The sequence below is a fragment of the Coregonus lavaretus genome (genome assembly GCF_964263955.1).
Source record: "Coregonus lavaretus genome assembly, contig: HAP1_SCAFFOLD_7094, whole genome shotgun sequence".
Taxonomy (NCBI): Eukaryota; Metazoa; Chordata; class Actinopteri; order Salmoniformes; family Salmonidae; genus Coregonus; species Coregonus lavaretus.
The window spans coordinates 9,679-25,261 of record NW_028156149.1 but is presented as its reverse complement, the minus strand read 5'-3'; the positions used below and the strand labels follow the sequence as shown (position 1 = coordinate 25,261).

The window sequence follows — 15,583 nt, the reverse complement described above, 5'->3', positions numbered from 1 at the left end:
AGGTTACAATGATGTACAAACCATACTGTAAACCTGAATCAAGTAGTAGAATATCAGGCACGACTTTTTCAAATTTTTTGGGGGGAGGCAACTCGAATGAACTTTGATCGCTTTTATTAGAATTTGTACATTGCAAAAAGTGACAAATAATTTTCATGCCATGAGAGGTACCGGACCGGCCAAATAGGTTCCGGAACGAAACAGTCCCAAACGGAGAGGTGCCGGTTCCTGTTCTGGCAAAATCTGGCTCAAATGAAGGTCTGTGCCTGTACTTCATATGAGAACATAATAGTTCTGGTACTTACCATAATGCATGTAGCAGTTTCCTTTGGAAGGGTCCAGCTGAATGGCCCTTTGATAGTAATTCTCTGCCTCAGTCTTCTGCCCCTAGAAGACAAAACAGGAACGTTTGATTAGCTACTGTAGATCAGCTACAAGTCGTCCTCAGTCATTAATTGCGATTTAGCTGATGTTCGAGCTCTCGCAGTGGTTCATATTTCTGGCACGGGCGTAATTGTGCGGCTGCAATTAGATTTACTCAAAACCCAAAACAGACGTGTTGCCATATGGTAGAAGATTGAACATGCAGGAGAAATCAGAAACCACCCACTCTCCACGTAAATGAGATTTAGCAAATATTTCACAGTCGAAATGCGGACGGGGAAATCAGCAGTAAATCTGAGCAACCGTTCCGTATGCCCGTAATGTGCCAGGTTGTTTCAAACAATCACCATATACTGCAGGGCAACAACAATCATCTGAGTTTACTTAGCATCTGCTACGGATTATTTTCCTACGCTTTCATGCATGAGTTGACACGTGGTAGCTGGGCCTCAGCTGTAAACCAGGAAACTGTAGTCCATAGAGAACACTCCAAACCCCCTTTTCCCCCAGCAGCAGAGAGTGTGTGTGTGTGTGTGTCACACTATAACTTTTGCTCAGTCAGAGAGTGTGTATCGCACTATAGCCGCGCAACAAACTGAAAGCGATATCGCTGCCTCTGTGTACGGTCCCTTCCCCCCCCCCCCCCCCCATTGTTCACGCTTCAGCACTGATTGCTTCCATATTGGCAATAGAATAAGTGGACCGGGGATATTAGGTTTGGTTCATTAGCTATTTCTCATGCCCGCGTTCGTTCTAAATGAAAGAAGAAGAAGAAGATAACCAATTGTCCAGATGACTTTATATGATATTTTACCTGGCTTTCTTTTCTGCTCAATGAAGCATTTTCCCAGCCACAGCGTCAGACTGTTGAACAAAATATTGTGGTCCTTCAATGGACTCGGAAGTATCGCATTTGGAGGATTGCGAGAGGTGCGTAATGTTAAATGTACATGAAATAACGCTAGGTTATTGTTTTTTCATTCCTCCGACCCTCTTTTTTCCTCTTATCTAGCGTTTTCGAGCCTGTCTGGGGAGGGAGTAGTCGGTCTCAGAGGGCTTTAGCGGTTAGCGTTAGCGCCGGCAGCTCTGAGTGTAGCCAGCCACAGAGGGTTTTAGCAGTTAGCGTTAGCGCCGGCTCCGAGTGTAGCCAGCCACAGAGCTTGTAAATCACATCAGCGCTGGCCGACCACAACTCTCCCATGCTGCAACGGGAGAGAGGCCCTCCAACAGAGAGCGGTGCCTAGCTCTTGGCAGGACACGGCAGGACTCTGCACTGCACTGTGTATTCATCCGCCTGGCGACAACACTCTCCTGTGATGTATGTCCAAGGGAGATGATCTGAGAGAGGAACTGGTGGTTACCGGGCGGAATAGGGCTCTTCTGGTCATGTCTAGCTGTGTCCTAAAGAAAGGCCATGGTCAAAAGTCTCGGGAATATGGTGCCATGTCAGACGCAGCCTCAGTCTAGACTCTAACCTGGTTACTGTGAATGAAGAGTTCAAAGCCAAACTGAACGAAGGACGACCCACAAATCTATACAACCTCACTAACCCCATTAAAGTACAATGACTCAATGAATGAAACAGTGAAGTCACATATTGTACTACAGTACACGTCAGGGTGAAACAGAGGGTGAGGCGGGACTTGAGTTTGACACTATGACTCCTTATGAGCCTGCTGCATTATCAATACGTAGCTCCGCCGTGGCAAGACAGGCCAAAATCTCTCCCTGATTGAGTGATTTAATAAGGAAGCGGGGTAATTGCATTAAGTCCTGTCCGGCGGCCCATTGTCCCGGGTCTGGTCGTGTCTCAATCTCCTGTTGTTGAAGAGCTCTGTTATGAGGGGCCACTCGTGGCTCAGGGCCCCGGTTGTAGGGACCTGGGGGACCCAGCAGATGTCCAGCTGCGCTGGGGTGACTCGGGTCTGAACCCGGGGCGACTGGGGGTGGGGGTTTGGGGGAATGGAACTCAAATCAGATTAGGAAAAGGGGAAATGAGTGAGTTTGGGAGCGAGACCCTTCCTCAGCCCAGACCGGACCCCTAGGGGTGCAGCTGTAGCTGTAACCCCTCTGATATCAGTAAGGAGGATAGAAGGAGAGATGGGATGGATGATGTTGGCACTGCAGAGCAAAACCTCCTCTAGCCTGTGGATTCCTAGTAATTCCTAGTACCTCAGTTACCTCAGGCTGTGAAAGGAGAAGTACAGAAGGTCAAACTCCTCACAAGGGCTCAGCAGGACTGGTTCAGTGGGTTCTAACAGGGTTCCTCTCCATAACCTCCTCCTAACTAACCCAAGTCAGCTGTGAACACGTTGTCACGCACTGGTTTTTCTCTCTCCAACAGTGTGGATGAGAGAGGTGGATGGAGGGGGAGGAGGGGGAGTGGATGAGAGGAGGGGATGGAGGAGGGGGGAGTGGATGAGAGAGGTGGATGGAGGGGGAGTGGATGAGAGAGGTGGATGGAGGGGGAGTGGATGAGAGGAGTGGATGGAGGGGGGGGGGGGAGTGGATGAGAGAGGTGGATGGAGTGGGAGTGGATGAGAGGAGGAGATGGAGGAGGGGGGAGTGGATGAGAGAGGTGGATGGAGTGGGGGGGAGTGGCTGGAGCACTTCAAAACCCCACACACATTTAATAAAGTCACACGCACGCATGTGAGCGTACACGCGTGCATGCACGCACACGCACACACACACACAGGACTCCCCACAAATACGTTCCCTATGGCTGTGACCTTGCGACAACCACACATCCAGTGGAGAGCCTGATAGTTTGACAGGTCTGTTTTTCTAAGCTTGTACCCTAAGAAAATAATGACTCCTCAATATATTGTCTCCTTGGTATCGTAACAACAAAGTTTATAGTGGCAGAAGTTTGTCTCTGTGCTATTTCATCTCAAATATCTCAAAATACTGCAATTAGCCTAACATAAAAAAAAAATACATCTAGCATTTGCATACCATTATTCTACGTGTCTTTTTCCTTTAGGCCACCAAAGACAAAAGCATTCATTTACCCGTCAAGGTTCAATAATAACTCCAAAAAGGCTTCTGGGCTGCTGTCTGCTTAACATGCAGCTCATCCTTGTTCTATCAATTCCAAGGCTTTCTACAATGATCACAACTCCTCTGGCTCAGACTGAGAAATCAATGGGATGAACTGGCCGGGCCCAAACTAACTCAATATTCATCAGCCCTCGGGCCTAGGTCTAACTATACGTAACTACTGTGATTACTACCAAGATAAAAGGTTTATTTGTTTCATCACGCTTTGTGTGAGCCAAAGCCTATTTGAGATTGTGTTGGCAGTCAGGAAGGACACTGGAGGACAAGGAGTGAAGTGAATGGATTAGAATAGAGGCAGGTTGTAGCTACAGTGAGGGAAAAAAGTATTTGATCCCCTGCTGATTTTGTACGTTTGCCCACTGACAAAGACATGATCAGTCTATAAGCTTAATGGTAGGTTTATATGAACAGTGAGAGACAGAATAACAACAAAAAAATCCAGAAAAACGCATGTCAAAAATGTTATAAATTGATTTGCATTTTAAATCAGGGAAATAAGTATTTGACCCCTCTGCAAAACATGACTTAGTACTTGGTGGCAAAACCCTTGTTGGCAATCACAGAGGTCAGACGTTTCTTGTAGTTGGCCACCAGGTTTGCACACATCTCAGGAGGGATTTTGTTCCACTCCTCTTTGCAGATCTTCTCCAAGTCATTAAGGTTTCGAGGCTGATGTTTGGCAACTCGAACCTTCAGCTCCCTCCACAGATTTTCTATGGGATTAAGGTCTGGAGACTGGCTAGGCCACTCCAGGACCTTAATGTGCTTCTTCTTGAGCCACTCCTTTGTTGCCTTGGCCGTGTGTTTTGGGTCATTGTCATGCTGGAATATCCATCCACGACCCATTTTCAATGCCCTGGCTGAGGGAAGGAGGTTCTCACCCAAGATTTGACGGTACATGGCCCCGTCCATCGTCCCTTTGATGCAGTGAAGTTGTCCTGTCCCCTTAGCAGAAAAACACCCCCAAAGCATAATGTTTCCACCTCCATGTTTGATGGTGGGGATGGTGTTCTTGGGGTCATAGGCAGCATTCCTCCTCCTCCAAACACAGCGAGTTGAGTTGATGCCAAAGAGCTCCATTTTGGTCTCATCTGACCACAACACTTTCACCCAGTTCTCCTCTGAATCATTCAGATGTTCATTGGCAAACTTCAGACGGCCCTGTATATGTGCTTTCTTGAGCAGGGGGACCTTGCGGGCGCTGCAGGATTTCAGTCCTTCACGGCGTAGTGTGTTACCAATTGTTTTCTTGGTGACTATGGTCCCAGCTGCCTTGAGATCATTGACAAGATCCTCCCGTGTAGTTCTGGGCTGATTCCTCACCGTTCTCATGATCATTGCAACTCCACAAGGTGAGATCTTGCATGGAGCCCCAGGCCGAGGGAGATTGACAGTTATTTTGTGTTTCTTCCATTTGCGAATAATCGCACCAACTGTTGTCACCTTCTCACCAAGCTGATTGGCGATGGTCTTGTAGCCCATTCCAGCCTTGTGTAGGTCTACAATCTTGTCCCTGACATCCTTGGAGAGCTCTTTGGTCTTGGCCATGGTGGAGAGGTGATTGCTTCTGTGGACAGGTGTCTTTTATACAGGTAACGAGCTGAGATTAGGAGCACACTCTTAAAGGGAGTGCTCCTAATCTCAGTTTGTTACCTGTATAAAAGACACCTGGGAGCCAGAAATCTTTCTGATTGAGAGGGGGTCAAATACTTATTTCCCTGATTAAAATACAAATCAATTTATAACATTTTTGACATGTGTTTTTCTGGATTTTTTTGTTGTTATTCTGTCTCTCACTGTTCAAATAAACCTACCATTAAAATTATAGACTGATCATTTCAACAGAGAGTGAAGGAAAAGCAGCCAACAAGTGCTCAGCATATGTGGGAACTCCTTCAAGACTGTTGGAAAAGCATTCCAGGTGAAGCTGGTTGAGAGAATGCCAAGAGTGTGCAAAGCTGTCATCAAGTCAAAGGGTGGCTATTTGAAGAATCTCAAATATAAAATATATTTTGATTTGTTTAACACTTTTTGGGTTACTACATGATTCCATATGTGTTAGTTCATAGTTTTGATGTAAAAAAATATATATATTTTTGAATGAGTTGGTGTTCTAAAACTTACCGGTAGTGTCCATATATTTCCGGGAAGACAAGGATCATGTGAGGGAGCAGAGTTTTTGCTAATTTTATACCTCCTATTCATTTGACTTTCATCTTTGTTTTAGCCATTTTAACTCTGCCTGTTTTAAGTCTGTGTATTTTCTTAAATATTTTTTTGATAAAACTCAGAATTGTAAGGAAACCGTTCGTAATATTTTAAACCTTTTCAATGTGAGAAGCAACAGCCAGCTTCAAATCAAGTCATGTGCACAGGATACAACAGGTGTAAACATTACAGTGAAATTGTTACTTTAAACTGTAATCCTTAAAGGTGAAACAGCCATGTCCATTTGTAATATTACAACAACAAAGAAGTTACTGTAAACAACTAGCACTGTTTTTCCCCTCAGACATCATTGCATGCGTGATAGAACAGCAGCATATGTACTGATTTTTTTTGGGATGCGCGACGCTCCTCACCTCTGCTTGTCAACAAAACAAAAATAATAACAATGGCTGTGGGGTGGACAGTGGCTCTGTTTCCCCCTACTGCGGATTCAATCTTTAAGCTCATCCTCAACACTGCAGTGTTCAATATCAAAGGTTGAACATGGAACATCCAGAATAGGATCCTTAAAAGAGCACGGAATCAATACTAAGTCACAATTATATCTATTTTTAAACACACTGCAAATAAAACACAGTGTGTGTGACTACTCTCTTTTGCTAACTGAGCACATCCCTAGTGACATATAGAGGTTAGTAGTAGAGGAGGGACTTACAATGATGGACAGGAGTTTCCCGTAGGTCAAGTGGGCGGGGATGTGATCCGGCTTGGCCCTCAGCGACTCCCTGTACCAGTGCCCCGCCTCCTCCAGCCTATTCAGCTTCATGTAGGCCTCTCCTGTTAGGGGTCAAAGGTCATAGGTCAGGGGCGATACAGCCTCTCCTACAGTATGAGGGGTCAACATTCAGAGGTCAGAGGTGATAGACAGAACCATAACCTCAACACCTTCTCTGCCACTTTATAATAAGAGGAAGACAAAGTTTTAGAGACATATTGTAGTATGATGAGTTTTGTGACAGACGTTTCTATCTAAATGGGACTTATGATATGAATGATGAAATGTTCCAGTGCTTCCCAGTGACTGATGAATAGATAAGAGTGTTATAATAGATCTCCAACAGGTGCACGGCTGATAACAAGACACATGGAGCCCGACCCATTTCCAGCCCTCCATTCCTAAAAACACACGTCATTCCACCAATAAAAATAAATATTCCTCCGTTAAATTAATCCCCTGACACCAATTTCAGTTGGAACGTGACCAGTTTCAGAACAGAATGTCTCTGTTCTCAAAGCCGTGAGAATCCCAGATCTTATCCCAGCGCAATGAGCGCCGGTCCCCAGGGCCCAGATGACAGCCCCCCTCTCACCTGAACAAACATTCTCCCTCTTCTCAGGCCCGCACCATGCGTCATCCCAAGAATGTTGCCGACACGGCACGGCAATCTCAACCATGCAATCAGGAAGGGCTTCTAATAATGTAATTAGTGTTAGAATAACACAACATGGGACATGACTTATTATAGCCAGCTTAGTTTGAATTCCCTTCGTTACACATCTACATTAGGACTGCATACATATTTAGGAGTGTCACGGTTTCGGCCGAGGCTGCTCCTCCTCCTTGTTCGGGCAGGTTTCGGCGGTCGTCGTCCCCGGAGTATTAGCTATCACCGTTTGATGTTTTCGATATCTGTTTGGTTTTGTCTGATTGTGTACACCTGTTTCCTGTTTGGTTAATTATGTCTCCTATAAGTTTCTCGTTTGGTTAGTCTTGTGTTGTGTGTTATTGTCTGCCTGTCTATAGGAGCTGCGAGTTTTCGCTCTGTCTGTTTGTTTGGTGTTTTTACGCACAGTTTGCGTAATCGCTCGCCTCTGTTTGTTTTCGAGGCCGTGTATTGTATTTTTGTCACCTTTGACTAGTAAAGTCTGTTGGACGAAGCCTCTGTGTCCTGCGCCTGACTCCTACACCACATCCACATCAGTTCGTTTTGACAAGGAGCTGTGGTGTTGGAATGGAATTAAACCTAGTTAAATAAAGGTTAAATAAAAATAAACCAATGTTATCGGCTTAAAGCACATCAAATAGCCTCATTTCTTGGAGATAATATTGAGAAACCTCTTTTTTTGTTTTGGAAACTGAAGACCTTAAGCAGGTGGTTCTACTACCACTAGAATGAGTCATTCTAAACACATATTCCTCCGTTACATGAATCAAAGATGAGGAGAATTATCATATATGATAGGTGGGAATTAAGAAGGATATTTGAATGATTAAAGTCGTCTCCCTGTGCCATGTCTTCCCCGTCCCGTGGCGAAGCTGTTGTCACTACCCGGCTTTTCACCTTCAGTAATTGGCTAAGTCAAAAGCCTGACATGGCTCCAGATAGACTGTCAAACTAAATCTAGCTCAGAGGATGAATTAGTTGCTCCCTCTTGAACAGAATACCAGAGATACCTGTCAATTCCATTTCAATTCCTGACTGTCAGCCCTGCAGAACACTGTGCTAGACAGTGATGGTAGAGTGAAGAGTGATCTAGGGTAGAGTGATGGTAGAGTGGAGAGTGATCTAGGGTAGAGTGAAGAGTGATCTAGGGTAGAGTGATGGTAGAGTGAAGAGTGATCTAGGGTAGAGTGATGGTAGAGTGAAGAGTGATCTAGGGTAGAGTGATGGTAGAGTGAAGAGTGATCTAGGGTAGAGTGATGGTAGAGTGAAGAGTGATCTAGGGTAGAGTGATGGTAGAGTGGAGAGTGATCTAGGGCAGAGTGATGGTAGAGTGAAGAGTGATCTAGGGTAGAGTGATGGTAGAGTGGAGAGTGATATGATGAGCTGGGGTAGGAAACAGAAGGTCTCACGGACATGAATTGGTCCTGGCCCTGGGCTGGGAAGCACTTTAACTGGAAACTTTAATTGGGCTTTTCAGCCCGTGGCTGAGCTTGGTCTGTGTCCGGGGGATGCTTGAACATATGTCCATCTTTAGGAAATGCTCACCTTTACTCCTTCCTTCCCTTTCCCATATTCTAGGATGTTAACAATACAAACTCAACTCTGGACCTCAGAGACAGTTCCACTGCATTTTTTAATTGTTCCCCTCTAATCAGGGACTGATTTAGACCTGGGACACCAGGTGTGTGCAATTAATTATCAGGTAGAACAGAAAACTAGCAGGCTCTGGACCTCGTAGGGTAAGAGTTGAGTTAAGAGTTGAGTACCCCTGATCTATGAGAATGTATGAACTGTGTTTGTTTCGTAAAGTGCCATATGTATCGAACTTGCTGACTAGAGCTGGGGGGAAAATCCAATAAAAATATTTGTGAAAAAATAAATGGTTTCCTGCTCACCCATCATGTTGTAGAGACTCTGAGGTGCAAACTGCCTAGGCATCTTCTGCACCGCTTCTTTATAGACAGACAGAGCCTCCTGTCATAGATGGGGAGGAGGAGGGGGAGGGGAGAGGGCAGTTAGTCATAGTGTGTTTCATCAGTGTTACCATCCACAAAGCCTCTTCCTCACTGTCTAATGAAAAGGGCTTCATGAATATAATGAGTCTTTAGTTGTCTCTGAGTCCTTTTGTCATAGATGAAGAGTTAGTTAATTTAAGCAGTTTCTGAGCTTATATAAAGCCAAGGCCGCAAGCTAAAGCAAGTTTTCAGACAGCTAGTCTCCGGAAACTTGAGAGTGCAAGTACACTACCACAGTATGCTATCGATCTACATTCGCTGTATACATTCTATCCATTGCATTTCTACGTCTCAGCCACTGCCCTGGCCCCACTGTACTGTAGTAGCATACCTCCTGCAGGCCCTGCTCGTGGAGCAGCTTGCCCAGGTTGTACAGGCAGCTGGTGACGGAGCTCTTGTGGGTGTGGGGGTCCTTCAGGTTCTCGTCTGGGATCTCAGCGCAGGTTACAAAGGTCCTCTTGGCCTCCTCCAGACCGCCCTGGTTCATCAGGATGATGCCCGTGTTCAAGTAGGCCGCTGTGGGGTGACGAGAGGGGGAGAGAGGGGGCGGAGGAGGGACAGAGGGGGAAAGGGAGGATGGAGGAAGAGGAATGAGGGAAAGAGAAGGCAGAGGATGAGAAAAGGGGGAAGAGAGGGGGCAGAGGAGGAGGATTAGAGCAGGGGGGGGGGTGGGGGTAGAAATTGAGAAACAGAGGGGATAGATAAAAGCAGGGAAAAGGTTTAGGGAAAGAGGAAAAAACAAATCACATCTTATTTGTCACTGCGCCGAATACAACAGGTGTAGACTTTACCTTGAAACGCTTACTTACATGCCATTTCCCAACAATGCAGAGTTAAAATATAGGAACTTCTTTTGTTTTGCAAATAAGAAGAAGAAAAAAGGGAAATAGTAACAAAATAAAATACCAATAACGAGGCTGAATACAAGGAGTACCGGTACCCAGTCAATGTGCAGGGGTATGAGGTAGTTGAGGTAATTGAGGTAATCTGTACATGTAGGTAGGGGTAAAAGTGACTATGCAATCAGGATAGATAATAAACAGAGCAGTGCATGTGAAGAGTGTAAAAGTGTGTCTATGTGTAATGTGTGTGTGTGTGTGGCGTCAATATGCTTGTGTTTTGTGCGTGTGAGTGTATGTAGTGTGTGAGTGTGTGTATGTGTTTGTGTGTGTGTGTGTGTGTGTGTGTGTGTTGGAGTGTCAGTGTAGTATGTGTGAGTGTGTGGGTAGAGTGCAGAGAGGTTGAAAGAGAGGTTGATGAGAAAAATTGAGGAATGAACTAACTAACTCATGCAACCTAAATCCCCTGCTTTCCCCGTCCTCTGCTAGGGTCTGATACAGTGAAATATGTCTACGCATTACATACGCGAGCAGTCAAGAGTGAGATTTACTTCCATTAGACTGTCGGCTGAAACGGTCCGATAGGCCTCTGAAATGGGCTCTGAAATGGGCCAGACAGACGCATACAGAACGACTATTTCAGCATTAACACTGGGCCGTGATTTAAACCTGAATGTAACATTCAATGAATTTAATTAGATTAAACAAAGCCAGAGACAACCCATTAGACAGGTCACGTATCAGCTCCTCTCATCTCCACCGACCGGCCCCGATCGCAATCACTTCAGCCCCGCAATACGTCATTTTAGGAAATGGCCTCTTAGCAATACTTACACGCCAGAGTTGGCCTGCTCCCAATGGCCAGCTTATAGTAATGCATTGCCTCTGAGGACCTGTGGTTCTCTTGTAGCAGCAAACCCCTGGTGGAAAGAAGAGGACAGGTCCTGAGTTATGGTAGAATGACAAAGAGGAGAGAGGGGTCTACAGGGCAATCAGGGAAACCATGTGGCAACTCTGACTGTTTTGGTTTTAAATCTAATTGCAGCCTAACATTAGACAGTGATAAGTGACAGGAGAAAAAAACAAATCATGATTAATGAAATCACTGTCAAGGGGAACAGGGGATAACCCTCTGGGGATACAACAACCCATTTCCTCTCTCTCTCTCTCAATTCAATTCAATTTCAATTTAGGGGCTTTATTGGCATGGGAGATGTATGTTAACGTTGCCAAAGCAAGTGAAGTAGATAGTAAACAAAAGTAAAATAAACAATAAATATTAACAGTAAACATTACACTCAGAAGTTCCAAAAGAATAAAGACAATTCAAATGTCATTATGTACACTGCTCAAAAAAATAAAGGGAACACTAAAATAACACATCCTAGATCTGAATTAATGAAATAATCTTATTAAATACTTTTTTCTTTACATAGTTGAATGTGCTGACAACAAAATCACACAAAAATTATCAATGGAAATCAAATGTATCAACCCATGGAGGTCTGGATTTGGAGTCACCCTCAAAATTAAAGTGGAAAACCACACTACAGGCTGATCCAACTTTGATGTAATGTCCTTAAAACAAGTCAAAATGAGGCTCAGTAGTGTGTGTGGCCTCCACGTGCCTGTATGACCTCCCTACAACGCCTGGGCATGCTCCTGATGAGGTGGCGGATGGTCTTCTGAGGGATCTCCTCCCAGACCTGGACTAAAGCATCCGCCAACTCCTGGACAGTCTGTGGTGCAACGTGGCGTTGGTGGATGGAGCGAGACATGACGTCCCAGATGTGCTCAATTGGATTCAGGTCTGGGGAACGGGCGGGCCAGTCCATAGCATCAATGCCTTCCTCTTGCAGGAACTGCTGACACACTCCAGCCACATGAGGTCTAGCATTGTCTTGCATTAGGAGGAACCCAGGGCCAACCGCACCAGCATATGGTCTCACAAGGGGTCTGAGGATCTCATCTCGGTACCTAATGGCAGTCAGGCTACCTCTGGCGAGCACACGGCCCCCAAAAGAAATGCCACCCCACACCATGACTGACCCACCGCCAAACCGGTCATGCTGGAGGATGTTGCAGGCAGCAGAACGTTCTCCACGGCGTCTCCAGACTCTGTCACGTCTGTCACGTGCTCAGTGTGAACCTGCTTTCATCTGTGAAGAGCACAGGGCGCCAGTGGCGAATTTGCCAATCTTGGTGTTCTCTGGCAAATGCCAAACGTCCTGCACGGTGTTGGGCTGTAAGCACAACCCCCACCTGTGGACGTCGGGCCCTCATGGAGTCTGTTTCTGACCGTTTGAGCAGACACATGCACATTTGTGGCCTGCTGGAGGTCATTTTGCAGGGCTCTGGCAGTGCTCCTCCTGCTCCTCCTTGCACAAAGGCGTAGGTAGCAGTCCTGCTGCTGGGTTGTTGCCCTCCTACGGCCTCCTCCACGTCTCCTGATGTACTGACCTGTCTCCTGGTAGCGCCTCCATGCTCTGGACACTACGCTGACAGACACAGCAAACCTTCTTGCCACAGCTCGCATTGATGTGCCATCCTGGATGAGCTGCACTACCTGAGCCACTTGTGTGGGTTGTAGACTCCGTCTCATGCTACCACTAGAGTGAAAGCACCGCCAGCATTCAAAAGTGACCAAAACATCAGCCAGGAAGCATAGGAACTGAGAAGTGGTCTGTGGTCACCACCTGCAAAACCAGTCCTTTATTGGGGGTGTCTTGCTAATTGCCTATAATTTCCACCTGTTGTCTATTCCATTTGCACAACAGCATGTGAAATGTATTGTCAATCAGTGTTGCTTCCTAAGTGGACAGTTTGATTTCACAGAAGTGTGATTGACTTGGAGTTACATTGTGTTGTTTAAGTGTTCCCTTAATTTTTTTGAGCAGTGTATATATACAGTGTTGTAACAATGTGCAAATAGTTAAAGTACAAATGGGAAAATAAATAAACATACATATGGGTTGTATTTACATGGTGTTTGTTCTTCACTGGTTGCCCTTTTCTTCTTTCTCTGTTTAGGGCCAAATAGCATTCTAGTTTGCTCAGTTTTTTTGTTAATTCTTTCCAATGTGTCAAGTAATTCTCTTTTTGTTTTCTCATGATTTGGTTGGGTCTAATTGTGTTGTTGTTGTTGTCCTGTTGTTGTTGTCCAGGACCAGCTTGCTTAGGGGACTCTTCTCCAGGTTCATCTCTCTTGGCTTTGTTATGGAAGGTTTGGGAATCGCTTCCCTTTAAGTGGTTCTAGAATTTAACGGCTCTTTTCTGGAATTTGATAATTAGCGGGTATCGGCCTAATTCTGCATGCAGAGTCTCAATTTGGTGTTTGTCCCATTTTGTGAATTCTCTCTCCCTCTCCCTCTCCCTCTCCCTCTCCCTCTCTCTCTCTCTCTCTCTCTCTCTCTCTCTCTCTCTCTCTCTCTCTCTCTCTCTCTCTCTCTCTCTCTCTCTCTCTCTCTCTCTCTCTCTCTCTCTCTCTCTCTCTCTCTCTCTCTCTCTCTCTCTCTCTCTCTCTCTCTCTCTCTCTCTCTCTCTCTCTCTCTCTCTCTCTCTCTCTCTCTCTCTCTCTCTCTCTCTCTCTCTCTCTCTCTCTCTCTCTCTCTCTGTCTAAGCAGTACTAATGGATGACAGCTCTCATGGTCCTTCATACTCGTTGAGGTAGTGGAGAGAGGCAGAGATGACACGTTTCACACTCACAGATTATACAGCATGTCAGCCATGTTTCCCCGGTAGTACAGGGCATTCCGGTACGCCCTCTCTGCCTCGGCCATCTTGCCCTGGTTCTTCAGGACGTTTCCCAGGTTGCCCCATGCTAACAAAGAAAGACAGGTGTCAGTCAAGGGCATACTGGTATTGTGTAATGGAAAGATCTTGAGGTTTGGCAAGTTTTGCATTTATGAGGAAAGATTACAAATCATTTATTACATATACTTTGTTCTTTATTAGTTTCACAGCCATAGATTAAGCCTAGTCCTGGACCTAGAATAATTAAATACTGAAAAATGTTCTAATCTACATGAGAGTGATGTAATTCTCAGGCCTAAATCTATCCCAGTGGGACTAAAGTACCAAACCAAAGGCCCATATTCCAGAATGTGTTGGTTAGTCAACAGCCTCCTCCACTCTACCTTTAGCGGGGTTAACACTGATCCCTGACTTGTAGAGCATCTCCTCGTTGCTCCAGTCCCTGTTCCTCAGCAGCGTCTTGATGCCGTACAGCAGCACCAGGCCCGCGAACAGACCCAGTAGCACGACCCTGGGGCCCCTGGTCCTCAGCCTAACGTACAGCGCTCGGGCCCCCACCGCCACCAGCAGACAGAAGCCCATGCTGGGTATGTACAGCAGCCGCTCGGCCACCACGAAGCCCACGTAGAAGAACAGGTTTGTGGCCGGGAGGAAGGGCAGCGAGAGTAGGCCCAGGGAGAAGACCACCACGTTCTCCGTGGAGGGGAGGGTGGCAAATGAGGGGAGGGAGGGGTGGGTGGTCCGAGGGGAACAGTGGTAGGGTTTGGTGAACCCATTCCCGTTGAGGGTGGTTTTCCCATTGGTCTTTGGAGAGCCCTGCTCTGAGTTTATCTTGTGGTTGTTGTGGTTGCCATCTGGAGGATGGTAGCTGTGCCCGTTGGTGAGGGCCTTCCCGTTCGCCAAGTGAGCTTTCCCATTGGTCTCCTTGGCCTTGGAGGCAGGGCTGCTACTGCTACGGAGGCCAAACCAAGCCAGGAGAGATAATCCAGCATAGAAGGCCACGGTGTGAAGGTTCCTCCAATCAACAAAGGTCTTGATTAGCGGTAGAGCATCCATGGACCAATCGAAGCTGAGCTGGTCAGGGCATAGGAGGAGCCAGGCATTGGCGGCGGGCAGGTAGAGGAAGGTCAGAGTTCGCGTGAGGAGGTGCGGAGAGTCGGCCGCCGGGTTGTCGGAGTTGGAGAAGTTGGGGGGCTTGTTACCCATCCAGTAGAGACGAGCAGCCAGGAGAAGCACGCCCCAGGAGACCAACACACTCAGACTCAGCAGTATAGTGGTGTTCCTCTTCTGTAGGAGAGAGAAAACATTAGAAAACATTATAGGAATGTTATGGGAACTACCCTGGAACTTCTGTCAAACGTTCAGGGAACTTTGAGAAAAATTGCCATTTTAGCATTCTCAAAACGTTCCTGCTAGCGTTCTGGGAATGCATTGGTAACTATCAATTGTTTACTGGGCTGATACTAAGTCAAATCTACTAGACATAGTTGTAGATATTTTCTTTAACACAGAAGCTACTGGTTTTGGTTGATTTGGTGTGTATTCATATACTGTACATCAGTGAGAATTTTAATTTTAATCTCGACCATGTGAAAGGTCAAGAATAGAAATGAGGAATGAAATGGTAGGAATGTTTTTGCAAAAGCTGCCCAGGGCACAAGCCGTGTTCATGCGCAATTGACACAGCCAAGTGCTCTGTGTATTATTGGCAAGTCCTCTAAAAAAAAGTATCTACAATGGCCAGAAATAATATGGCTATGTTGCTACACAAACACAGAAAGCATTTTTAGAGAAATGAAGCATTGATAGCAGTGAGAGACTAAATGGGGGTTTTAGAGCACTTGGCCGATATTAACACTTCACATTCATCAGAAAATATATTCTTTATCGAATTACCCTCAATGTTGGTGTCACC

The 15,583-nt window shown here is 46.0% G+C and overlaps 1 protein-coding gene across 1 annotated transcript; it reads right to left on the bottom strand.

The window, feature by feature from the left end:
- Positions 1 to 305: 305 nt before the first annotated feature.
- Positions 306 to 14,955, bottom strand: LOC311126734 (protein O-mannosyl-transferase TMTC2-like; the record flags this gene model as incomplete). Its single annotated transcript, XM_084200724.1, has 7 exons — positions 306 to 387; positions 6,332 to 6,453; positions 8,957 to 9,035; positions 9,408 to 9,592; positions 10,750 to 10,835; positions 13,621 to 13,735; positions 14,052 to 14,955. Coding segments are annotated over 7 exons (1,573 nt in total), but the record flags the coding sequence as incomplete, so codon positions are not given.
- Positions 14,956 to 15,583: the final 628 nt, after the last annotated feature.